General features: G+C 39.2%; 1 protein-coding gene across 11 annotated transcripts in view; it reads left to right on the top strand.

Annotated features, from left to right (window-relative positions):
- Jmjd1c (jumonji domain containing 1C) overlaps positions 1–27,922 on the top strand; it is a 140,450-nt gene that overhangs the window by 82,699 nt on the left and 29,829 nt on the right. For 5 of the 11 annotated variants that reach the window (XM_028780266.1, XM_028780265.1, XM_028780264.1 and 2 more), the window contains 7 exons: positions 14,707–14,812; positions 16,771–16,895; positions 17,855–17,998; positions 18,094–18,286; positions 18,541–20,219; positions 23,557–23,729; positions 24,094–26,267. In XM_028780266.1, coding sequence (XP_028636099.1) covers positions 14,707–14,812; positions 16,771–16,895; positions 17,855–17,998; positions 18,094–18,286; positions 18,541–20,219; positions 23,557–23,729; positions 24,094–26,267 — 4,594 coding nt within the window. Of the gene's footprint in view, positions 1–14,706; positions 14,813–16,770; positions 16,896–17,854; positions 18,003–18,093; positions 18,287–18,540; positions 20,220–23,556; positions 23,730–24,093; positions 26,268–27,922 lie in introns of those variants that run through there. The other 6 variants (XM_028780269.1, XM_028780270.1, XM_028780274.1 and 3 more) reach the window with 6 other exon arrangements.

Here is a 27,922-nt window from a genome sequence, read left to right as displayed (position 1 = left end):
TCTCTCTCTCTCTCTCTCTCTCTCTCTCTCTCTCTCTCTCTCTCTCTCTCAAACTAACATCTGTCTGAGAAACAGCAGCTCTTTTCCCTGCTGGTTTCACCAGCTCATTGTGTCTATCAATACACAAGGTTCCAGTTTCTTTCAATATCTTGCTTGTTACTTTCCTTTTATTCTGTGTAGTAGCCATCTAATGAAAATAAAGCCATGCCTTATATGTATGATTTAATCTGCATTTCCGTACAATTTCTGACAGATAGTGTCTCACTATCTGAATGAGAACCATTCTTTGGAAAATCTCTTTTGAGTCAGAAACATGAGATACCCAGGATATCAGTCCTTTCTTAAGGACATGGCTTGCAGCTATTCTGTTGGTTTTCTTTTTTCTCCTGGTAACATGTGATGGACAAATGTTTTTATTTAATGATGTACTTTGGATGTCACAGACAAGAAATCATTGCCAGATTCGGTGTCATTAGGATTTTCTGAATGTATTCTTCAGAGAGTTTTATTTATAGCTCTTAATTTAAGTGTTTGATCCATTTTGATTTAATTTTAAGAAATATTATTAGCTAAGGAACCAAATTGTTTTTTCAGCATTAGTTGGAAAGATTTTTAACAGTGATTATTAGTTACAATTAGACTGAGCTGATTATTTGTACTATAATTTATTTCTGCACGTTCTATTTATCCCCTTGGTCTATGTGTCTGTCCTTTTGCTAGTTTCATATAGTTTAGTTAGGATATCATCCCCATTCTCTTACAGCTATATATTTTGTTCAAATGATTGTTAACAAACTATTACTGTGTTCTGTCATTGAAATTTTATGAATATTCTAGATAAAACTTGGTTTCATAACTCCTATATAAGCTATTAGGCAAAAGGTTAGACCTTTGTAGAAAATAGATGTTTGAGGTTTGAGCAAAAGGGCAACTGTGGTTGCTTAGCTGTGACATCAGGCCATTCACTTGTACCTGGCCATCACTGTCATTGTGAGTTTGAAGACTGACAGCATGCTGGATTCTTTGTCAGTGTAAAGGAAGGGGTATGTGCTTCATTACACACACTCATGATGCAAGTTCTAAAATAGTAGTTTATTTTATAGTGCTTATAAACTACCGATATGGGTGTCTTCTTAGAAATTGGATGGGGACTGGAGATGTGGATTTCGTGGCATAGCACTTACTGATGTTCAAGGTCTTGGTTTGATTTTCATAGTGCTTAAAACAAAAGTAAGATGGGGAAGAAAAAATGAGAGACACGAATGTTTCCCCATAGGAACAGAAACAAAGAGAAGAAGGGGAAGAAAGTGGAAGTTGTCTTATGAAATTTGGAGATACTTAAAAAGGTAGAATCTACTGAGTAGGCCAACCTTGGGTTCAAACGCAGTCTGGAATCATAAAGGACCAGTCTTCCTTGGAAGAAGCTTTCTTAAAGCTAAGCTGATTGTGGAGGGTAACCCATTACTTAGAATCCTCTTACTTACAAAAGGCTCTTTGTAGAAACATGAAGACTGGTTTTTGACCAAATACCTGCACACCAGTGACAATTCACAGATATTGTCACTGGTGCTATTGATATCTATTGTTTATTTTGTTTTGTCTTGAGTTGCTGGAGGGCAAGTTCCTGTGGCTCCATAGTGAATGCTCTTGTCACTTCGAGGTCTTTAGTTTAGAAGAAAGAAACCCTCTTTCTTCTTCCCCCTTTGCAGTACTGTCAAAGCCACAGCTCCGTTGGACCACAGTTCTAAGACAGCTGGCAAAGTAGATGCCTTCAGAGCATTATTGCCTGCTTAATCTGAAATTATCAGCTACAATAAAGCGTTTATATGGCTTGTTAGGTGTGAGGTGGTGTCTTCCATACCAAGTGCTTACTTCACTCACTGTTTGCCAGTAACTGCTAAACCTAGCTATTGGGAGACGCTATTAATTATAACTGCATAATATGCTTCCATCACACTTGTTCTTAAATGGGAGTCCTCATAGTCCGGTGATTTATAATTGGTGTAAAATAGTAAACTTTTTGTTTTTTAAAATTAAGTATGTTCCACATGGTCTCTGAGTGGGAATCAATAAGTCTGCTTCTTAGTTAACAGTGTGTATTCTCTTTGCCATTTGGAGAGTAGCCTTTTTTTTTTTTAATACAAATTGCTGTAATTCATAGAAAAATCTAAATTTGTAACATTTCTTCATTTATAATGCTCCCAGGATTAAGACATTTTATATAGTATATGGACTTCAAAACCACAGGAAGAAAAGCTTGATAGCTCCACAGAAAGATAACTTTTATCATTTGTCTTACACCCACTTTTTATCACAAGGAATTAGTTTCTTGTGTACAGCTTGAGGCTCCGTACTACAAAAGAGCCTGAAGACTGTAATTGTAGCGACATGGCAGTTGAAATCTGTAGTCTTCAACCTGCGGTACATACAGTGCCTAGTGTTAGCAGAAAGCACTCTTAATATTTATTGCATATGTATGAGCAAACTTAAATTAATTGGTGGCATGTGCCTGACATTTTGCTTCTGTTGGAAAGCATTCCGTGGTATGGCTGCTATAGAGGAACTGAAGTCAGTACATATAATTGTATGGTTGTAGAATAGAATAAATTGCTAGATCTCATTGAGATTTTATTCAGACATGCATATCTAGATATTCATACAACTATAAAAGTCTGTCTTAAGGAAATTTGACCCCTTGGCATAGACAGGTTAATTATTAGAGAGCTTGGAATTGTTAGTGCAGCAGAGATCTCACCTGTCAGAGTGCTTGGCAAGGTATACAGTCATGTAACTAAATCTAATTACTGCTAATAACTGCTGTCCTTCTGTGGTGTTGCATCTGAGCCCACGGCTCCTTTCTGCTAAGCTCTTCGTTTTACTAGCGGATGTGCATACACTACCCAAACAAGCTAATTTACATAATTTTTTAATTTACAAAGTAGTACACAATACCATTTTTCATTATACTGTTGTTCTTTTCTGTTTGTTAATATATGCAAAAGCACACATTGTGTTCTGAAATTTTTGTGTAAAAGAGAATGTATATGGTATTTATATCAAACTCAAGGAGAGTAGGTTCAGGAAATGAGTAAGTACAAGGCTTGCCTTGCATATGTGATGATGCCCTGGGTTTAAATCCCTGAAATATAGAAAGAGGGGTGGGCCTTGCCTTTTGTATAAATGTCAGCCCTTGGTGTATATGTTTTCAAGATGCCCTTAGACGTTTGAGATGTGCTCAAAACAAGCCCACAGTTTCATACATAGCTAGTGAAACATTACATTTCTGCACAAAACTAATGGGTCACATAATTATTAAATTTTACAGTATTCTATTTTCCTCAGTGTGTATGGTTTTTTTTTCCAACCAAGATTCTTCTGTTCTTTATGTAATCTCAACTTTTTAAAAAAATTATACGTATGAATGTTTGGCCTGGCCGGGCAGTGGTGGCGCATGCCTTTAGTCCCAGTACACCTCAGAGAGGCAGAGGCAGGCGGATTTCGAGTTCAAGGCCAGCCTGGTCTACAGAGTGAGTTCCAGGACAGCCAGGGCTACACAGAGAAACTCTGTCTTGAAAAACAAGGAAGGAAGGAAGGAAGGAAGGAAGGAAGGAAGGGGAAGGAAGGAAGGAAGGAAGGGGGGGAAGGAGAGAGAGAGAGAAAGAGAGAGAGAGAAGAAAGGAAGGGAAAAAGGAAAGGAATGTTTGGCCTGCATGTGTATATGTATGTATGTGTACTGCTTGTATGCCAGGTACCTGCAAAAGTCAGAAGAGGACTTCAGAACCCCTTGAACTGGGGTTACGGATGGCTCGAACCACTATGTGAGTGCTTAGAATTGAACCCTGGTCCTCTGCAAGAGCAACTAGTGCTCTTAGCTGCTGAGCTATCTCCAACCTTTTTGTTGGCTAGGAACAATGGTTGTGAAGGGTTCTTTGCAGCCAACAGTTTAGCTCCTGCATGCTTCTTATATTTTCTGTCACGTTTACTTTTAATTCTCCATGCTAGAATAATCTTGGCTTTGGATCCCAGCTGAGTGATAGACTTGCCTGTGGAGGAGGATCCCCGTTTCTGATCCTCAGCAGCAGAAGGGATAGTTCTGATGGATGGGTGTGTTTGTGTGGTGGAGCGCTCAATTTGGAGGTTGTTCTAAAGCTTTTGTTTTTCCTTACATGTCCTAAATTTACGTTGCCCAGCATTGGCAACAGTGCCAGCCCCAATCCATGTGTCACATGTGGGACAGTGCAGACATGTTATACTTCCGTTGCAGAACCCTGAACCCTGAAGTACACCATGAATCATCCCGGCATGTGGGAGTCACCGCCTTGTCACCACTCTCAGATGCGCCCTTCATTTCTTCTGGCATATTTTGTATGCTTCTGTGAACTTGTATTTCCTTACACAGTTACTCCAAATCATCACTTCTCTATTAAACTTCCTTCTTTTCTACTAGTAAATGACCTTTCTCCTACTGCACAGAGGAAATTGAGGTTACAGCAGGAACCCCCCTAACTTCCTGTTCTTAGACCTATTTTTGTACTTTTTTTGCCTCCTTTTTTTCTTGTCTCAAAGATAAGTCCATTTGGTGTTTCTTAGTTTTACCAATATTTCTTGGTTGTATGAGGGAGTAAAGGTGGGTGGGGTGAGCTTTCTAGATTCAAAGAGGTCTAGTGAGATAGCTCAGCAGTAAGGAAGGGCAAGAGCCATCAAGCCTAATGATCTCAGTTTGATCCCCAGACCAAACTGACCCTTAAGTTGTTCCTGGTCATCTACGTGCAGGTACACATGAGAATATATAATAAAGAATTTTAAAAACACGTCTGCACAAAGTAAATAAATAAACCCTAAATGGAGCTAGAAATCATCAACTAGAATGGAAAATGGCAAGGCCACAAAGTCAGGTCATTCTAAGACTAGAAGACAATAGCAGTGATGAGATGTTAGCAGTGATGAGGGTATTCAAGTGGAGCTTCACAGGCTGCAGGAAAGTTTTTGCTTTGACAAGTTTCGATTGGAAGCCTCCAGAGGGTTTGGAGTAGAATTTGAATGATGTGATTAAGCCTTTTCTTCCCCTTAATTTTATTTTATTCTGTTTATGTGAGTGTGTATCTGGGCATATGTTTGCACACCAAAAGAGAGCATCATATTTCATGGGACTACCGTTGCAGACCGATGTGGGCTACCATGTGGGTGCTGGGAATTGAGTTCAGGACTTGGAAGAGCAGCCAGTGCTCTTAACAGTCAAGCTATTTCTCCGTTTTCAACCCAGAGAATGGTAAATTCAGCTCCCAACAGTGAATCATTTCATGACCAACATTGTCTCATTTGAAGTCACCCTTGGTTTTAAAGATTTTAAGATTTAATTTTACTTTTTACTTTGAGTGTTTTGCCTGCGTGTGTGTATGTATGCCACATGTGTGCCTGGTGCCTCTGAAGGTCAGCAGAGGGCTATGGGTTTTCTGGAACAGGAGTTAGCAGATGGTTACTAGCATCATTTGGTATTGGGAAACAAACTCAGGTTGTTAACAGGAACAAGTACCCTTCCAGCTGACACACGCTCGTGCACACAGACACACAACCTCACACACACCCATCCCCATGGTTTTGCTTATTCATTGATACCAAGTATTTTGGGGCGGTGGTGGCACACACCTTTAGTCCCAGCACACCTCAGAGAGGCAGAGGCAGACGGATTTCTGAGTTTGAGGCCAGCCTGGTCTACAGAGTGAGTTCCAGGACAGTCAGGGCTACACAGAGACCAAGTATTATGTATCCCTAGAGTATCTTTTTAATTGACTGCATGCTAATGCTAGCCTTGAACCTGTATGATCCTCCAAGCCTCTGGACTCCAATTTTAGAATTTTTTTTTTTAATTTTGATATATTTACATTCCCCTTTCCTTTTTCTCTCTCCAATCCCTCCCAATATCACCCGACCCACTCCAAAATCCATGACATCTTTTTCTTTTACACACACACCTACAAACATTCTAAAATAAACACAACTGGTTTAGTCTGTCTAATGTTACTTGTGTGCATATATTTCTGGGCTAACTAGTTGTTGTTGGATAACCCACTGGGAGGTGCTTCCCAGAAGACCGTTTTCCCCACTCAGCATTGCATAGTTGTCCATATAGCTCATGCTAGGGCTCATTCCCTGGTAGCATGTTCCCCTGGTGTTGTCATTGTTTAGCCTGTCTTCTTGATGAGTCTTCATGGGTGTAGCCTCATTGACATCTCTAGGAGATACAATCTCAAACCCAACTTCTGGTTCCTCTGGCTCTTACAGTCTTTATATCTATCTGGTCTTCCGCTTGTTGTGTTGTTATAAAGGAAGTCCCATGTGCTACATTTCATCTGTGTCTTTTTACATGTGTATTCATGCAAATAATAAGTAAAATAGCTACTCTCTCATTACTTGCGTTAGTCGGTTTCTCCCTGTTGTAGTTTTAATATTAAGTGACTTCCCAGTTTGGTTGCTTAGTAATTTACAACTCACCCTAAATGGTGTCAGGTTTCAAGTTTTTTGGTTTTTTTGTTTGTTTGTTTGTTTTTTGTTTTTTTCTTTTTGGATCAGATTCTATACAAAATCTCATGTCTACTATTAGATAATTGTTTTTTAGCCATTTCTATATTCTGAGTACTTCCAAGATAAATTCCAGTCCTCATAGAGCTTAAATTTTACAGGAGGTATGATAGATAATGAAAACAATAAGCAAACTCTGTCATAATAAACATTTTAATAACTTCTATGACAAAATGATAAAATAGAGTAATTTTGAAGCCATTAGAATTGAGAGGATGGAGTCTGTACCTTTAATTCCAGCACTGAGGCAGAAGCAGGTAGATCTCTTGAGTTTCAGGCCAGTCTGGTCTACAGAGTTCCAGGACAGCCAGGGCTACACAGGGAAACTGTGTCTTAAAGAAATCGAGACACCTCTTCTCCTCCTCCCACCCCCACAAAACAAAAACAAAAACAAATTTTGAGGGTGGCCACTGGGTGGTGGTGCAGCCCTGTAATTGGAGCACTGTAGAGTCCTGGTGACAATGTTGTGAACAGTCTGTGGGGGGGAGAGGGCCTGGGATGGACACAGCTGGTCTGTACCATTGCAGTGATGAAAACAATACTAAACTGTCTAGCATGATGAGTTCAGCATTGTGATTGTATTTTTGATTCTGGTAAATTCCTTGTAATGACAGTCATCATTTTCTTGTTGAGATTAGGTCCTGGGGATGCTTTAGGTTCCTGTCTTCCCTTGTTTATTCGTCTCCTCCAATTGCTGTTTGTTGTCCCACCTACAGTTGGCTACACTATTTAAAGCGCTCCCTCTCAGCATTTGATCCATACTTAGTACATTCTTAAGAGTCCTCAGCACACTCCATTGTTTGATCCTTCTGTGTTTCATGTGTGATTCATTTGGAAAGCTTTTTCCCTCATCTCCGGTACTCATCAAGTACCTTTTGTATTTTTTTTAAGATTAACTCAAAGAAGTCACTTTTTTTTTTTTCACTTTACAAAGGACAATTTTCTTTTCAGTGGTAACTTGGCATGTTGAATGTTCTTGGCAGGAATACTGTCTCAAATGTGCTCTCAGACCCCTGACACAGTAATCAGTCATCACTAGGTTTCAAAATTCTGTCCAATAAAATATATTGATAGTAAATTTAATACCACAGGCAGAGACCATTTCAAACATAATTAGATAAACTGTCTAATTCAAGTCTCTTGTACAGTGGAATATAAGCAGTCAAAGGAGGCCGGGCAGTGGTGGCGCACGCCTTTCATCCCAGCACTTGGGAGGCAGAGGCAGGCGGATTTCTGAGTTTGAGGCCAGCCTGATCTACAGAGTGAGTTCCAGGACGGCCAGGGCTACACAGAGAAACCCTGTCTCAGAACACCGCCCCCACCCTACCCCCCCACCCCACCCCACAAAAAAAAAAAAAGAAGAAGAAGCAGCAGCCAAAGGAGAATGTTTTAAAAGTGGTAGATTTGTAGCTTTGATAACACAAGAAGTTGAGAAAAGAAAGTAAAAAATAAGGTACTACTTGAATTATGATTGCTTCCTAACATAGTAATCAATAATAATTACTCCTATGAGTATCTGTAAAAGCTTAAATTATGCTTAGTAACATTCATATGTAACTCATATATTTATAGAATTATCATAGTTTGAGTAAATTTTAAAACTAAGTGTTTTTAGAAAATTAGTTTTTCTCTGTGCTAGAGACTGAACAAACACATGTCCTTTCAATTTAGCATGTCTGTGCTCTACCACTAAGGTACATATATGCTGAACCCAAATACCCTTTCTTCCTAGAAAATGGTAGCAAGCATTTTCACATGGTTCAATCCTCTACCTTCACACTCCCCATATCTTAAACAAATCAACAACAACAACAAAAGGACAGAGTCTCATTGTTGCCTGTCTGGCCTGGAATTCAGTGTAGATCATGTGAGCTGGCCTCAAAGCTCACAGTGATACTTGCCTGCCTTATGTTCCTAGTGCTGGGAGTAAAGGTATATATAGCACCATGCCTTGCTCCCCCCTTTTTTTTTAATAGTCGGAATTCTTACCTATATTAGACATCAGTTTAACAGTAAAAAATAAGGGTGGGATATCATTGTCAAGTACACCATGCACACTGCTATCCTTTATTAAAGTATTTTATGTTACCACAAAACTAATTTTAGGTTACTCACCCCCCATTTGTTCCTGTGTTCTTTCTCTCCCTCCTCCCTCCCCCCCTTCCCTTCTCTTCCCCCCCTTTCTCTGTGTGTGTGTCTAGCCCAATGTGGCATATGCATCCTGTACCTCCTAAGTACTGGGATTAGAGGTGCGTGCAGACCTTCATTATTGCTATTTTCATAATAATACATATCTCATGTATTTGCAGATGTATGTATGTATGTATGTATGTATGTATGTATGTATGTATGTATGTAATCAAAGTTCTCCCAAAGGTCCTGAGTTCAAATATGACTAACCCCAGGAATCAGTCCAATTTGAATGAGAATTTTTTTAAAAGGTGACTTTTTATATTATGTACATAAGTATTTTGTCTGCATGTATGAATGTGTACATACCACATGCACACCTAATATTCCTGCAGGCCAGAAAGCTCTAGATTCTGTGAACCTGGAGTTATGTGCAATTATGAGCCACCATGTAGGTGCTGGGAATTAACTCAGGGCCTCTAGAAGAACAGCCAATACTCATAACTGCTAAGCTAGCTCTTCAGCATCCAACCCTCTCTTTATTCTTAAGAGGAATGAATGGTATAGTAATTCTCAGCTGTATGTATATATGTCTATCCTGACCATAGTTGAATGAATAAAAGTGAAACATAGCTCAGAAATCTATAGTATAGGATTAATTTAGAAGTTATATAAACACATTTTAAGTGAATGTTCATTTCATATAAAAACTAGAGTAGAACTTCAAGATTAGTTCTGTAAGAATCAGAGAGTCATAAACGAAACTTTATGTATATACTCTCTGCCTTAGTTATGCTTTCTATTGCTGCAACAAAACACCAGGACTAAAGAAACTTGGTGGGGGGGCTTATTCAGCTTACATTTCCATATTGCTGTTCATCACCAGAGGAAGTCAGGACAGGAACTCAAGCAGGGCAGGAACCTGGAGGCAGGAGCTGATGCAGAGGCCACAGAGAGGTGCTGTTTCTGGCTTACTTCCCCATGGCTTGCTCAGCCTGCTTTCTTTAGAACCCAGGATCTTCAGCCCAAGGATGGCCCCACCCACGATGGGCTGAGCCCTCCCCCATCAATCCCTAATTTCGAAAATGCCCTACAGGATTAGCTGCAGCCTGATTTTTATGGGGGCATTTTCAGCCAAGGCTCCTCCTTTCAGATCACTCTGGTCACCTTGATAGAACCTAGCCATAGCACTCTGTTAGCTTATACCCAGGGAGGTTTGGAAGACTACTTTAATTTTACTTAGATTGAACTCCCGTGTCCTGCATTTTTTTCTTCTTTTAAACCCAAGGTGTTCTCAAATATTTCAGTTATGACCTTAAAAAGCATTCAAGAGGTCCTCGGCCTAGTTTGAGGAAGCTACAGATAGTAAATTGTGCTTAGCAGATATTGTAAGCAGGTGACTCAGCTCTGTGCACTCCATGTCCAAAAAGGGCTTGAAAGTACATTTCCTTCATTGCTTTCTAGATTCTTTAAAACCTTCACAGGTATTATTTAAGGCATCAAAAAGAATTGTGTCAGTTTAGAAGGGAACATTTTTTAATAGCTGTTTGTTTGTTTGTTTGTTTGTTTGTTTAAAGACAGGATCTCTTTTGTGTAGCCCTGACAATTCTAGAACTCACTATGGAGACCAGAGTGGAACTACACTTAGAGACTAAGTGTACACTTACCTGCCTCTAGCTCCCAGAGTGCTGGGATTAAAGTCTGCTCCACCACTCCTGACTTGGCTTTGTTATTTAATTGTTTTAAATAGTATGGTTCACTCTAGTAACCTAGGATAGAGGCGGTCTTATGATACTGAAAATTCTCAAATTGCAGGGATATTACAGTTGTTTACATTTTCTTATCTAACGATTTCATTTTGAAAATTATCTCAAACAAAAATCCCTGTGGATTATTTTTACTTCTTGCCCCCCTTTCTTATTTTCAAAACAAGGTCTTGCTATATAGCCCTGGCTAGTCTAAAACTCTGTATGTAGGGTGAACTGGCCTCCACTTTACAGAGATCCGCATGCCTTTGCCTCTTAGGTGTTGGAAATAAAGGCATGCGTCACACTGCAGTGCACTGCTGCTGTCTTTGAAGGAGACATCATTCAACAGGGAAGTGAGGCTGTCGTGTTGTGTTCCTAAAGGTGTTGAGGGTCATGGTAAATTATGTTTGATAAATTATAATTTTATTTATAAATTAGTAACTTAGAAGTTCCCTCATTTTATGAGACCATGTCACTAATACGGTATTGAAAACACAGCAGAGTTTCACACATTTGATTCTGTGAGTACATGAATCATTAAAGGAAGGTAAAAAGGGCCTTGATGTGACTCTTGCTTATGTGCTTTCCAACTGGATACTTTGGAGAAGAGTACTTAGTTTGTGATTTTCTGTTTAGTAGAAAAAATAATCATCATAGTTATTGCTAGAATCAACCGAGATTAACTGGATGGAGTGGTGTTCAATCTTAAAACATGCTTAGCTGCATGAGGCCCTAGACTTAATAGTCACTCCCACCCTCTGAGATTATCCTTGGTTATAACTTGGGACACACACTCTGTGCCTCTCCTTGTGCCATGTGGATTCATATTGCTAGGCTTGATAGCAAACACTTTTACGTGCCAGTCTGTCTCTCTAGTACTTTTCATTTTTAGAACATTTTTTAAAGTTATTTTTACCTGTGTCAAAACGGCAATCTGTAAAGACTGAAAATCAATTTATGCCATTAGTTACTCACTGTTTAAGAGGTTATTTTTACATTGTGTTAAGATAAAAGGTTACCGGTAAAGGGTTTTCTGCTATGCTTGATAACATGAGTTTGATTCCCTGGCCCCATCCCATGATACAGAGCTCACTCCCTCAGGCTGGCCTCTGACATCCATGTGGGCACACACATACACAATATGATTTTAAAAAATGTAATTTGGTTACCTATTAAATACATATGTGTTTTATATTTGTGTGTGTATGTTTGTATGTATGTACATAAAATTTATTATATATAAAGACATCACTGCTGGCAAATCTTCTCATTCTGTGTGCCTTAGCTTTGTCATGTTGTAAAATGGAGACAGAGTTGAGTGCTATAGTGGTATATTGAGGATTAATTGCCATAGTACAGGCAAGCAGTTTAGCAAGTACCTATTGTATAAAAGTCCAGTGATCAAGTAAACTCTGCTAACAAAACTTTGATTTAGTAACTAATTCTTAAAAGTGTTGCATTAACTTTCCTAGTTGGAAAAGAATAAAGACAAAGAATACTTTTGTTATCTTTTCAGGTAAAATACATTGGGTTGGTGGTGGTTTTTGTTGTCATTGTTTGCTTGCTTAGTGTTTGGTTTCAGGCCTGGCTTTGGCTGATCTGGAACTCACTGTAGATCCACCTGCCTCTGCCTCCCAAGAGCTGGATAACTGTGTGTGTGACCATGTCTGGCAAGACAAATGATTTTAAAAGCCATTGCTAAAGGAACTTTCCTTTGAAGAAATATTTTCTACTCAAAAATTCTGGCCTATGCTAGTAAATTATATTAAACCATTTGCATTATTATTATCTTTTTGTTTAGTTGTTGACGGTTTCATTTCATTATAACAAATCTGCCTTTTCCATTTTCCATTGAGCTTAAAGTTTGGTTTTGTGTTATGCAGTGTCCCCTGCTCCTCCCAGCACCCATCTCAATGTTTGAGAATGGGGATGTTCTCAGTATACAAGTAGTGCTTATGTTATTCCGCACACATGACTAGCTTTGAAGCATTTGTCATGACTGGAATTCCATTGAACAAATACTATGATTGTTCTTCTGTCAATTCAGAGACAGCTTTTAGGTCAAAATTGCTTTTCCAACCCAGAATGTCAAAGGTAGCTAAGAAAATTCAAAATATTCATTGAAAAATACTGTAGTTTAATTCTTTTTCACTTTAAATTAAGTTTATAATAATAGGAGTTTTAGACAGTTTGTCATACTTGAATAGGAGCAAAGTTTAAAAAGTAAATACAAAAAAGGACAAGAATAACAAAATGAACAGTTTCTTCAGTAATATGTATGTTCTATATATGTAAAAATCTCCTAATAAAAATAGGAAGCAAGGCTGGCAATTAAGAGTACTGGTTGATGTTTCAGAGCACTTGGACTTAATTCCCAGCATCTCCATGGCAGCTCACAACCTTCTGTCTTTCTAATCATAAGTGACCCAAAGCTCCCTCTGGCGTCTGCAGGCAGCAGGCACATATGTGCCACACACACAGTTGGAAGCAGGTGCTCCACAAAATTTGAGTAGCAATGTAGGCAATTAAATATCATTCCAAGGAAAGGTTGTGCTGAGTGAGAAAAATCTCAGTGTGGACCACAAGTGCCCTTGAACTCAGCAGAGTGTCTGTGAGGAAGTACCCTGGATAGATACTGGGTTTTTGTTGTTTGTTTTTGGTCAAACTCTCAGTCCCAGGCTTGCTCAGAGCTCACTGTAAAGGCTGTTTTAGAACTCGATGCAGTTTCCCTCACCTGCGTTTCTGCAGTACTTGGAGTACACGGATGAGCAACCACAATAGGCCTGAGATTGCCAAGCTAGGAAAACACTCTACAGCTGTGATTTGATACCTTCACAACCCTGCTTCCAGAGTCTCTGTTTCTGTCTTGTCCCTTTCCGATTGCTGTGACATAATAATACCCTAGTAAAACTAACTTAAGAGGAAAGAGGATTATTCTTGCTAACATTTCATGGCAAGGAAGCCAAAGTCCAAGCTGCTCGTATTGCATTGCTAGTCAGGACTAGTGAACAATGAATGCGTGTTCCTCCTCCATTCACTTTCTCCACTTAAACACTCCAAGATCCCTCTGTTGTATGGTGCTGCCCACAGGGCGGATTTCCCACCCATACTACTGCAGTTGAGATCATTGTCCCCAGGGATGCCTAGAGGCCACACTCTCCAGGTAAGTCATCTGTCAAGGTGACTACAGGAACTTCTATACTTCCTAGCAAAGGAAATACTGCCAAATTTAACTTTCCTATTTGTCATTTGCTAGGGGTTATAACTGACATTAAAGAGGATGTAGCTTATAGAGTGGTAATCAAGAGTGCTGTTCCTTCGGTACCCAAGTGACTTGCTTTTGGAAAAATTAAATATATATTACGTTGGCAAAAATAAAAATCTTTTTGTATAGGTAATTGTAGTTCATGTTTTTAAAAGGTATGAAAAGTGTTGTAGGTTTTTAAAAGTAGTATGTGGGGTGTATGTGTGTATGTCTGCCTGCCTGCTTATCTGTCTGTCTGTCAGGCCTTATGCTTAGAAGAGAGAGGTCTTTGAATTCCCTGGCACAGGAGTTAGAGGTAGTTGTAAGCTGCTGTGTTGGTGCTAGGAATCAAACCTGGGTTTCTCTGTGAGCAGCCAGTGTCCTTCATTGCTGAGCCAGCTCTCCAGCTTTCCCTCCTTTCCTCATACTCACTATAGGGACCAAATTGGCTTGGCTCTTGGAGCTATCCTCCTGCTCCAGCCTTTTTAAGTGCTAATATTGAAGGTGGTCAGCATACCTGGCACTTGTTTCTGACTGACTCTCTCTTAGGTAGCTCTGGCTAGCTTTAAACTTTTTAACCTTTTGCCTCCTCATGGTATTGGAATTGCATGTGGACACCAACATTACTGCAAGAATTGAATGTTTTAGGAAAAAATAGTATCATTACTTTATAAAGCCTTATAATAGCCTATTAAGGCAAATGGCAGATTTTAGTAACTGCCTTACAGATGAGGGGACTGATTAACAGAAATTCAGACAGCCTTAGTAAAGAGATTTACAAAACCAAATTTTGTTGTTTGGTGTCACTTTTGAATATGGTAGTAGTTGTCAAGGATCAAGTCTCAGTACTGAATAATTTCTTATTCTATATTGAAATCGTTGCTAAGAAAACTAATTTCTGTGTTTATACTTTTATATTAAGGTTCTTAGAACGTAGAAAACAAAGTTTTAGCACTATTGTTACCAAAGTGTAATGAGGCCTTCTCTTTTTGTTTATAATTTCAGGACGACATAGACAGCCTAAAGCCCATACTCAGGGACAACCCACAGCTGCATGCGGAAGTGAAAGTCTGGGTAAAGGAACAGAAGGTCCAGGAGATTTTTATGCAAGGTATCTATTTTAAAGTTGCACATCATTTTCTGAAACTAAGCCAACTTTTTTTTGATCGCTCAGTAATGCAGTCTAGTAGTTTTAATTGCATGTAGTCTGCCAGAAAATAATTGGCAAAGTATAAATAAACATTTTGATAAAATTTACAGTTTCACTGATACATTGCACATGGAATTATAACTTCACAGTTGTTTTGTTGATAGGGACATTTCCATAATGTAGATTGTTCAAGGTATGTCCTTCCTGAAAAAAGAAGTATTGTTTGCAGTGGAGGGTTGCCCACAGTCCTGACTGATGTCTTTTAAAGCCGCTGCTGGTGTCCCATAAGTGTCCCCGTGTGCCCACACAGTTAGCAGATGCAAGCTTCAGTTTTGTTGGCTTTGTTTAGTTAGTGGCAGGGTTGCTAGAACATGTGATTTTCAAATCAGACCGGCTTTATAATTCCAAGTAATTTGTTTTAATAGCAGTAAAATCATGTGGAAAATAGAAGGTTTTTGTGAAGTTGTATTGAAACTAAGACATATGACTTAAATTGTTGATATGCTGTTGAACGCAAAGAATACAATTTTGTTACGTTTCCATATTTATCTCGGTCTTTGAAATTCATGCCAGTTTTTAATTCCATCACTTCAGAATGAGTTTTAAGGCCAGCCTGGTCTTACAAATTGAGTTCCAGGATAGCCAGCACTATACAGTGAGACCCTGTTTCAAAAAACAAAAATGAAGCAAAACTATTCATGTCATGAAGTATTAGTAAGCAGTGATTGTGAAGATGTAACTTCTGTTTTATATGCTACTGTACAACAGCAGATCAGCTAGGTATTAATTCTTAGTGAAGTCTTCTTGAATCTTTAGTCATGGAGACTTTCAAACATAATAAATAAACAAACAAATATATAAATTGGACTTCCTGCAACTTTTTCCTACTCAACAACTATCAGAATACTTTCATGTCTAGAGGTCATCACCTTATTCTGTACAATATTTTTTTAAAGATTTATTTTATGTATAGGAGTATATTGTAGCTGTTTTCAGACACACCAGATCCCATTACAAATGGTTGTGAGCCACTATATGGTTGCTAGAAATTGAACTCAGGTCCCTTGGAAGAGCAGTCAGTGCTCTTAACCACTGAACCATCTCTCCAGCCCCAATTTTTTGTTTTTCAAATTTTTAAATAAAGCTACTATCCTCTTGTTATCCTAGGCTGATTTGGGGGACAGTTTCTTAATATCAGATATAAAGACAGTTTCCAAGTTACATGTGTTTAATAATGTCATTTAAAGAGATTTTAAAGGTATTTTTTTAAGTATAGAGATCCAAAAATGTTGCCTGTGGTTAGATGATGTAGTGTGTTGAGCTTGGCTTTACCCCATACTTTTGGTAAAGTTTGGTAACATAGTCACACTATTTTTTTTTAAAGACTTTTATTTATTTATATCCTTAGGGAAGAAAAAATTAAAGTATTAATAATCCCTTTCTATCTTTGGCAAAAATATATGAGGCTGACTTCAGATTGTGTTCAGTGTGGGGTGTAAGGTGGTTAGCTCCTCCTTCCTGTCCCATAAACCAAATTATAAATTACTTTCTAATTTCAGACATGAGCTCATTGTCCCAAACTTTTAACTAGTTTTACTTCTGTACCATATTTTAGAACACTGTAACTTTACATTGTGTCCTGTTCTCTTCCTAATTTATTATTGCAAAGATACTCTATGTGTTGCAGTGTCTATAATAATTTGCATTCTGAGCTAAGATACATCCGTCTCCTCTAAGACATTTTTAAAACATTGTGTATTTCTCGTCTTCTCTCAGAGCTTTGTTGCTTTTAAAAGGTAATTCCTAAGTATTCCTAAATGGGAAATGTCTTCATTTAAGATATCCCTTGTGTTTTGTTTTATTTTTCCTTTTTTCTTTTGTTTTTGTTTTTTGTTTTTTTGTTTTTTTGTTTTTTTAAGGTCCTTATTCATTAAATGGATACAGAGTGAGAGTCTATAGACAAGATTCTGCCACCCAGTGGTTTACTGGCATAATTACTCATCATGATCTCTTCACCCGCACCATGATCGTTATGAATGATCAGGTAAATAGTTACAGTTTTGGTGCTGGGGTTCAAACCCAGGGTTTTGCACATACTAAGCACTCCTTCCAAGTGCTGAGTGCATGTTACTCCCAACTCCTAGCCCTAGCCTCTCAAGTAATCCTTCGAAAAGGATATTTTTACAAGGCAAATATAGGTCCTTCCTGCATTCTCAAGACAAGGTTTCTTTATATAACCAGTCCTGGCTATCCTAGAACTCATTTTGTAGACCAGGTTGGCCTTGAATTCACAGAGATCTGCCTGCCTTGGCCTCCTGAGCACTGGGATTAAAGGCATCTGCCATCTGACAATATTATATTTTACTAATTTTTTTGTGTGTACATATATACATGTTTATAGGTGTGACTATCACAGCACACCCATGGAGGTCCTAGGACAAGTTTTAGGTCTCACTTCATGATGTGGGTCCTGGGGATTGAGAGTTAGTGCCTTTACCCATTGAGCCATCTCTCTGGCTATACAGGTTTTTAAATAAACCTAGTAAGTTTAAATGTATCTGATGTTACACTGAGGCCACTTTAGGTCAGGAAGTGATAGTGATGTCACATTTATTCCAGTACACACAAAAGGCAGTCCCTAACTGATTAGCCTCCCCCACCCCATTAAAACCTAACTTTCTTAAAACTTGAGATTTTTTTTCCTTCTCTCCAATAATAAATATCTCCCAAGTAGTTTCTTTTCATTACTGAACACATTCAAAACACACATAGTTCTCATACCACATTTAATTAATAAAGTTCTCCTTTAAGAATTATGGTGAATACAAAAGGGAAAAGGTAATTTTGTCTTTTGTAATTAAAATTGGTTATGTAAGCAGGTGGTATTGTACAAATTTGAATTCCCCAATTGATTTGTAAATAGTTCAACTGAGTAAAGAAATTGTACTAATGTTATACTGGTCAGTTTGTTAGATTTAATGTTTGTTTTATGTCATGGATTAGGTACTAGAACCACAGAATGTCGATCCTTCTATGGTTCAAATGACCTTTCTAGATGATGTCGTTCACTCTTTGTTAAAAGGTGAAAATATTGGCATTACATCACGACGCAGGTCTCGTGCCAGTCAAAATATCAGCACTGTTCACGTATGTATGTTATTAGTAATGCATTTTAATAAAATACTTTTCCTCAGGCTACTCAAAATCAAATAGTAATATAATCATTGTCGATTTATTTTTAGAGTCATTATACACGTGCTCAAGCAAATAGTCCCAGGCCAGCAATGAACTCTCAAGCTGCTGTACCAAAACAGAACACACACCAGCAACAGCAACTAAGAAGTATTCGACCCAATAAGAGGAAGGGCTCAGATAGCAGTATCCCTGATGAAGAGAAGATGAAGGAAGATAAATATGATTACGTATCACGAGGAGGTAGGACACAGTTTTTAAAAGTTGCTTTTGAAAAAGAGAGTCTCACTACACACTGTACACCCTTTGCTATCCTGGAGCTCACTGGTTGGCTAGAGAGATCTGTGTGCTGAGTGACTGCATTAAAGGCATGTGTCATGTGTCGTCCTACATAGCTAGACCTGCTGTATTTTTTAAGGGCATGTTCATAAATAAAAATGCATTAAAATACACTTATTGATCATGAAAAATGAAATCTCTCCTTTTTTTGATCACAGAAAATCCTAAAGGTAAAAACAAACATGTGGTGACTAAAAGACGGAAACCCGAGGAGGATGAAAAGAGGCTGAGCATGAAGAGGCTTCGGACGGACAATGCTTCCGACGCTTCTGAGAGCAGTGACCCGGAAAACTCAAGCAAGAGAACAACTGAGAAGTCCTCTGAACAAACACCAGAGTATGAACTGAAAAATAAAGTCACTTCAAAGATAAATGGAGAGGAGGGACAATCTCAGGCTGCTGAGAAGGCAGGAGAAGAGATCCTAATAGATACTCGGCCTCACTGGGACCAGATGCAGGGAGATAAAAACCATGAAGAAGGGGAGAAGCCCAAATCCATGGACAGCCACCTTCAAGACAAAATGACTCTCCGTTCATCTGAGCAAGCCACAGTTGCTGACCACAATTCTAATGATTCACTCCTTCAAGAATGCAATATGGAAAACCAACGCACAGTGGAATTATTACCAAAGGACAGGTTAGTGTCCAGAACACCAACACCCAAATGTGTTATGGATATCAAAAACGACACTCATTCAGAGAGGGTGGCTCAGGAAAATTCAAATACTTTTAGTCTCCAGACACCTGAGAACATGGATCCAAATGTTAGTGATTCCAAACATTCAAATGCTAAATACCTAGAAACAGCCAAGCAAGATTGTGATCAGAACTGGATCAGTGATGTAGTGAAAGTGGATTTAACTCAATCAAGTGTTACAAATACTCCTTCAGGAAATGATAACCGAGATATGGAGAAAGAGAGAAATCACTATGTCTCATACATGGCTTCATTAAATACAGTTTCTGTCACAGAGGATCAGCTGCATAAGCGAAGTCCACCCCTAGAAACTATAAAATCTAAACTAACTACTTCAGTAGATACTCAGAAGACAAAATCCAGTTCTTCACCTGAAGTTGTTAAACCCAAGATCACTCATTCTCCTGATTCTGTGAAGTCTAAGGCTGCTTACGGGAACAGTCAAGCTGTTGGTGAGCGAAGACTGGCCAGTAAAATAGAGCATGAGTTATCCAGAGGTAGTTTCCATCCGGTTCCTACTCGAGGCAGTGCTTTGGAAACTACAAAGAGCCCTCTAATCATTGATAAAAATGAGCACTTCACAGTCTATAGGGATCCTGCTCTTATTGGACCAGAAACAGGAGCTAATCACATTTCACCTTTTCTGAGCCAGCATCCTTTCCCTCTTCATTCCTCATCCCATAGAACCTGTTTAAACCCAAGTACCCATCACCCTGCCTTAACACCAGGACCCCACTTACTAGCTGGGGCATCTAGTCAAACTCCCATACCTACCATTAACACTCACGCTCTCAGTAGTGGTCCACACCATTCTGTCCATCACCCTCATTTGCTTCCCACTGTGTTACCTGGAGTGCCTACTGCCTCTTTACTCGGTGGCCACCCACGCCTAGAGAGTGCTCATGCAAGCAGCTTGAGCCATTTAGCACTAGCACACCAGCAGCAGCAGCAGTTGTTACAGCACCAGTCACCTCATCTTCTCGGACAAGCCCATCCTTCCGCTTCATATAATCAGCTTGGACTTTATCCAATTATTTGGCAATATCCAAATGGAACACATGCATACTCAGGACTTGGTCTCCCTTCTTCTAAGTGGGTTCACCCAGAAAATGCAGTTACTGCCGAAGCTTCATTAAGGAGGGTAAGTGACACTCTCGGTAGGTACATGCGGAGCAGCATGTATTTGTTAGCCATCTTCTATAGGTACTTTAAAAGTAGTACAGATTTCCCAGTCGTGCTTGGTTTGCAGATGGATAATAACCTCACCGGACTTAACTTTTATAGGTCACACTGTCTATTAGACCGTGATTTATGGTATGTATTTTGGTAATAAAAGTACAGGCTTAAAATTATATGTAATAGTTAAGTTTTTAAAAAATACGTTTCTTTAAATGATATATTAGTCCTTGAACAGCTGACTGTGTCATTTATGTTCATGGGATGTTTCAAAACAGGACTTTTTAAGTGCCTTTTTGTGCTTAAGGACATTTGAAGTTAGGCACTCCTTCTGTAGTGACATTATTGCAGGGTCACATGTCTTTGAAAAGTATAGAAACCTTACTTTTTATCATGTTAAATTCTGCAGTAACGTTATTGCAGAGGGTGGAAAGATGGGACTCCCACTCTTCCATGCCACGTGTGCTTCCTCCAGCAACTAGCTGTGCACTAATGCCACACAGACAGTAAGAGTAAGGGAACAGAGATCACTGCTAAATTCTGACCATGAAGCAAGCTTGGCTTTTTGCTGATCATGTATTCTTTAAGTATTCCTCCTGAACTGTTTTACATACCACGTCACTTGTAGTAAAAGCAGCCTGGAATTTACCATTTTTATCATTTTCAAGCTCTCAATTGAATAAGCAGTATCAAATTTTTCCACCTTTTACATTGATCCATTTATTTACTTATTCATCATCCATCAGTCCACCCGTCCATCAGTCCACCCGTCCATCTGTTGTGCATGTGTTGCAATGGTGTGCCACAGCACTCAAGTAAAGGTCACAGGACAACTTACTCTGCGTTTGGGTTTCCTTCTGCCATGTGGCTTTTGGGGCTCTAACACAGGCAGTCAGGCTTGAGTGCAGGTTTCCTGGTGAACCATCTGACAGCCTAGTAGGGTCAAGTATCTTTGAACAGTATACAAGCCATAAACTTTTTTATCTTGTAAAATGAAACTCTACTTATTAGACATTTAATTCCCTTCTCCCAGCCTTTGGCAACTTTCAGTTAATATTTCTCTAATTCTCTGTCTTACTTCATTTAATATGTCCCTTAGGTTCATCCATATTCACACACTATTATACAGATGGATGGCCATTTTTTAAAGCTGCATTCTACTTTATTTCCTGTGTATGTAGGTAGGGATACATTACCCAGTCATTAGTATTGGGGCCTTATCCATGCTAATTAAGGACTCTGCTGCTGTGCCTGCCACATTTTGTTTAGTAATTTTTTTGTTGGTGGACATCTGAGTTATTTTCAGTACATAGCTTTTAGGAACAGTACTTTCATGCAGATGGCACATGTACTTAACCCCTTTCATGCCATGTTTTGGGCAAGATCCATAATGTGTCAGGAGTGATTTGGTAGCCCTTGCTACTAAATTTCTTATTTATTTCAGGAATAATATTATTTATATTTAGCGTTGCATTGGAAATGACAGCAGACACAGGTATTGTCATGATGCCAAAAGTTTGTCAGAGAAGTGATTTTAGGTGTCAGTGATGAGGTCATGAGTGCCATTAATCCAGGCTGCAGTGGCTGGTGTTGATAGTTAGGAACACCTACTTAGCAGTTGGCAGTCTCAGGATATTTCTTGTGGTTATTCTCAGCAAGTCCCCTGTAGTTTGTTCCTATGAGCTTTGGGTTTCTTTAATGTAATGAACAGTGGTCACTACAATTGGTTCTCCCCAGTACTGGCACATTTACTATTGTTAAGGTTTCCGTTCTAGGACTGTGCTTCCAGAATCACAAGTTCATCCCTCCTGATTTTGTTTCTGAGATAGTGTCTGAATACTATTTGCATCTGTGATCATATGCCATTGATCATGTGACTTGAAACCCAGTGGAGTTTCTGGTTAAATCATCCCAGAATGTAGAAATTACAAATGGAAAGGAAGCATCCGATCACTGAGCACATTTTCACTTGAGAATAAAGCAAGCCTATGATCATGTGCCCACTGCAGCTGCAGTCGACCCTGCACTAAGATAGGCTAGAGGCACACAGAAGCCAGGAGTTGACAAGTAGATTCTGATCTCCTTCCACAAGCTCCAAACTCTGCAAAAGAGAGAACAGATTGTTTATAAGACCTTAAAATGTTTTATGCTAGTTTTTTGTTTACTTATATAAAATTAAGAATACAAAGATGTAAACTAGAATAGCATTTTAAGCAAAAAAAAAAAATCCTCTAACTTGATGTTTGTAATCAGGATGATCAGATAATATAAGCAGAAGCCACTAGATGAGGAAGTGATTTTAAATGCTACTTGATAAGAAAACGTGTTTCGTCATTGTCGTTGAGTCTTCCGTGACTGCGGCCTTCTGTGTCATTTTATGCTGAACTCCTCCTCTTGTAGATCATTGTGCAGTATTCTCATGTAAGGTTTAGAACTGTAACTTATCATTAAGCTCTCTCTGTGGTACATGCTCTTACACTGGTGATACGAGTTATAAGGTCCTTTTACTCAAATTAAAGGTGGTTTGAGGTTTCCTGGTATGTGACTCATCCAAATGACAGATTTACAAAGCACACTCTTGAGTTATATTGAGTCACAGTGTAGAAAACAGTTTTTAAACATGTAATTAGATGTATGGGCTTTAACATGTATGTCAGTGTCACCATATAAGTACTAACCTTGCAGACAGGCAGCATACTGTCAGGGAAAACATAGCTGTGTTACCGCTTTTATACCTCCTACTGTAGCGGCCTGACAGTGTCTGGTTACCGAGTACAGTCGGACACGTTTAGGCCTTAGATGTGATGGTCTGGGAGCTGTGCAGGAACTCTTACATTACAAAGGGGAAATCGACAGACAAACTTGATTATAATTTTTGCTTCTACTGGAATAATACATTAGGTCTAACATTCTGGTTTTGCTGTAAGTACCAATTTTTCTGGTGTTAGGATCATAGGGAATCATAAAATGAGGTTTCTAGACAATTAATGGTACTTTATATCTGCTTTTAGTGAAGGAATATTTTTAGAAGTTACTGTTTTAATGTTGATTTGTTTTAAGTTGAATATAAAAAGTCTATGTGATTAATATTGGTTAAAGTTTAATATTTTTCACCAGATTAATTTAAAAATATTAGGTTTTATAAATATACTATGGTCAGAAGTCTTGCTATGAAACTGAGTGCTAGGTTTAAGCATATGACAGTCTACCCAGCTCAACAGTTTAGGTTTGCGTTTTTCTGTTGCTGTTGTTTTGGTAACTAAAATGTAGGGGTGTTTGTTTGTTTGTTTTGTTTTTAATAGAATTCTCCCAGTCCTTGGTTACATCAGCCCACTCCTGTGACCTCAGCGGATGGTATTGGGTTACTTAGTCACATTCCTGTCAGACCTTCCAGTGCAGAGCCTCACAGACCTCACAAGATGACAGTGCATTCCAGTCCCCCACTGACAAAGACATTAGCAGATCACCATAAAGAGTAAGTTCACCAGTGCTTAATACTTAACACATACCTTTGTCTTTTGTGATTTTCTTAATTCACTTTTTAAATAGTTATTTAAAATTGGTGTCTAAACTAGACTTTGAAGAGATTCTTTTCTTTAACTTGTGTTTTGCCTTATTGCGTCAGTCTGCAATTGAACTCATTGCAATCCTCCTGCCTCAGCCTTCCAAGTAGTGTGATTATATGTATAAGTCACTACATGTTTCTCTGTTCTTTTCATACTGGTGTATATTCCAGTTTTAGAGAATATCAAAACAGTTTGCTTTCATAATAGAGTAACATTTCATAAAAATCATCTTGTATGAAAAAGTGATTACAGGAATCTTTATTTTCTTTGCAGAGAATTGGAGAGGAAAGCTTTTTTGGAACCATTACGGTCTAATGCATCCACTTCAGTAAAAGGTGACCTGGATCTTAATAGGTCACAGGCAGGAAAAGATTGTCACTTGCATAGGCATTTTGTGGGTCCAAGGCCACCTCAGGAGACTGGAGAGAGACTGAACAAATACAAGGAGGAACATCGTCGGATTCTTCAAGAGAGTATTGATGTGGCTCCATTTACAACCAAAATCAAGGGTCATGAGGTTGAAAGAGAGAGTTACTGCAGAGTAGTACCGTCATCTTCTAGTCCTAAAAGCCATGCTATCAAACCCGATAAAGATGTAGACCGCCCAGTGTCAGAGATTTATAAGATGAAGCACTCAGTGCCTCAGAGTTTGCCCCAAAGTAACTACTTCACTACTTTATCTAATAGTGTGGTCAATGAGCCACCAAGATCCTACCCACCCAAAGAAGTTTCCAATATTTACACTGAGAAACAAAATAATAACCTTTCTGCAACAACCAGTCCTCAGACTCTTTCTTTTATATCATCTCTTTCGAAGCCTCCACCTTTGATTAAACACCAACCAGAAAGTGAAAGTTCAGTTGGCAAGACACCAGAGCACCTTCCCCATCAGAGTGCATCCCACTCAGTAACAACTTTCAGAAGTGACTGTAGGAGTCCCACGCATCTGACTGTTTCTTCTACCAACGCACTCCGCAGCATGCCTGCTTTGCACAGGGCACCAGTGTTCCATCCACCAATCCATCACAGTTTAGAAAGAAAGGACAGCAGCTATAGTAGCCTTTCCCCTCCAACGCTAACTCCAGTGATGCCTGTAAATGCTGCTGGTAAAGTTCAAGAATCTCAGAAGCCTCCAACTCTAATTCCCGAGCCAAAAGACTCTCAGGCAAATTTTAAAAATTCTTCTGATCAGAGTCTAACGGAAATATGGAGATCTAATAACAACCTCAGTAAGGAGAAAGCTGAGTGGCCTGTGGAAAAGAGCAGTGGGAAGTCTCAGGCGGCTGTGGCATCTGTCATTGTTCGTCCACCTTCTAGTACAAAAGTTGATAGTGTGCCATCTGTACCATTAGCTTCCAAAGTTTGTGAAAGATCTTCATCTGGGGCAAATAAAACAGATTACCTCAAACCAGAAGGCGGAGAGACTGGAAGAATTATTCTACCAAATGTGAATTTAGAAAGTGCTCATGTGAAATCTGAAAAAACCTTTGAGGCTATCTCCCAGGGCACTGTTCCTGCTTCAGTCATGTCTGCTGTAAATGTAGTCTCTACTACTACCAAGACAGATATGTTCACATCTGCTGCCACTACCACCAGTGTCTCCAGCTTGGGTGGTTCAGAAGCAGTTTATTCTTTATCAAATACCATTTCGGCCTCCACGCCCTTAGAATGTACTTCAAAAAGTGTTAGTCAGTCAGTGGCGCAAGCAAAGGATTGCAAAGTCAGCACCACAGTTCCAGTCACTCTGGCCTGTAGTAAGACAGGAAGTGGTGTTCAGCCTGGCTCCGGCTTCTCAGGCACAACTGATTTTATTCATTTAAAAAAGCACAAGGCAGCATTGGCTGCAGCTCAGTATAAAAATAGTAATGTCGGTGAGGCTGAACTTAATACTGTGAGAAATCAGACAGCGGCAGCCTCTCTTCCTCTGGATAGCACCATGACCTGCTCTGCAAGTAACAAAGCAATCTGTGTAGGAAGTGGGCCAGCAGCCCAGCCCAGTCAGCCCAACTACCACACTAAACTGAAGAAGGCCTGGCTCACCAGACATTCAGAAGAAGATAAAAATACTAACAAAATGGAAAATTCAGGGAATTCTGTATCAGAAATTATTAAGCCATGTTCTGTCAACTTAATAGCCTCTACATCTAATGATATACAAAATAGTGTAGACGGCAGAGTCGCTGTGGATAAGTATGGCAGAGATGAAAAAGTCAGCAGGAGAAGAGCCAAAAGAGCTTACGAATCTGCCTCTGAAAGTGGAGACTCAGATGAGAGCGAAAGCAAGTCGGAGCAGAGGACTAAACGGCAGCCAAAGCCGACCTACAAGAAGAAGCAGAACGATTTGCAGAGGAGGAAAGGCGAGGTCGAAGAGGACTCAAAGCCCAATGGAGTTCTCAGCAGGAGCGCCAAAGACAAGAGTAAATTGAAGTTGCAGAGCAGTAACAGTGGTGAGTACCTATATTTGTTTATTGCAAATAAAATGGGCCTCGCTCAGGTCCTGTCCTGGCAGTAATGGTGTCATTCCATAGGACGTAGTTGTAAACCTCATTTCTGCCTTTCCTATGTCTCCCCACCCGAAAAAGGAGAAGATTAGATCCCCAGTCTTGAGAGATGTCTTCACTAGACATTTGTTGTAGGACGTGCAATCCAGTGTGTAATTTAGGAATTAATCTTTTCCTAGAAATGCCAAAATAGAGTTTGGATCATTATACCAGAAAAAAACTATACTCCTGATACTAAAGTATTTAGCTGTGACATGATCTGGGTAGGAAAGTAGGCTCAGTACTGAGGAACGGTGTGACGGGGTCCGACATCCTTACCACTTAACAAAGCTGTGAGTTTATGGAGAATGCCGTTGGTAACAATGGGTAGAAGATAAAAGATAGGAACTTATAATTTTCTGTGTTTACTCCAGCAAGCACTTCCATGCTAAATAAACACCTCAAAACTCAAAACTGAAACCATAAAGTTTGTGACTCCGGCTGGACGAAGCAATAGTACTCACCAGTAGTAGTCATTATATAGTGTTTCTGTATGTCTTCTCAAGGAATCTTTCTGTTTGTTTGTTTCTTTGTACGTTTGTTGCATAACACAGGACATAATAGTTTTCCTGCATCTGTGTAAATGCCTACAGATGTACAACATCTCTCTCAGTGTGGGTGCTGGAGCAGGACTTCCAGAAGTGCTTGGTTGCTTGAAGGCTCTTAGTACCTTTTCCTACGTGCCTGTGTGGGACCAAAGGCAGTGTGAAGTAGAGAAAACCAGGAGAATGGAGTTATAGAAAAGGACAGCTCAGTCTGAGACAGACAGACAGACAGACAGACTGACTGACTGACTGACTGACTGACTGCGGGGCAAGTACAGCCAGAAGGCAGAGGGACTGCCAGCAAATAGACTTGGAATAGCAGTGTTGCTTTTTCTTTCTCATTATTGCCCCAACCATATTCACAGGAAGCTTAGTGGTCAGAAATTGTTTTAGTCTATATATTTCTTTTGATGTTGGATATTCAAATTCATAAAATTATTTTAAGTGGCATGTTATATTTCTATTTTTTTCTCTTCATATCAGTACTGAATATGTATGTTTCCAAGTTGAGACTCTGAGGTAGTGGCCAGAATGAGTGCTCACCACTCACTCCAGGGTCCGTTGCTTAGTACGTCTCAGTCATCTTTTTTTTTTTGGTTAGATTATTTATTTATTTATTATACGTAAGTATTCTGTAGCTGTCTCCAGACACCCATATGAGGGCATCAGATCTCATTGCAGATGGTTGTGAACCACCATGTGGTTGCTGGGATTTGAACTCATGACCTCTAGAAGAGCAGTCAGTGCTCTTAACCTCTGAGCCATCTCACCAGCCCGTAAGTCTCCTTACTCGGTAACACATACTTAGTTTCAGACTAGGACTTTAAACGTGATTTGTTTGAAAACTATATTTATTATTAAGGGTAGAGTTGATTTGCTTCTGGCTCATCCAGAAAAATAACTTAGCACAGGATGCTTTCACAAGTTAAAGAATTTTAAATTCTGATTGTTTCTTAGATGAAATTTGACAATTTTTTCCCCTTTTGTTTAATGGAGTTGTCATTTGTCGTGGTCAGC

The sequence above is a fragment of the Grammomys surdaster genome, unplaced genomic scaffold (assembly GCF_004785775.1).
Source record: "Grammomys surdaster isolate TR1022 unplaced genomic scaffold, NIH_TR_1.0 367, whole genome shotgun sequence".
NCBI classification, from domain to species: Eukaryota; Metazoa; Chordata; class Mammalia; order Rodentia; family Muridae; genus Grammomys; species Grammomys surdaster.
The sequence above is the reverse complement of the archived record's forward strand: the minus strand, read 5'-3'. Positions and strand labels throughout refer to the sequence as shown.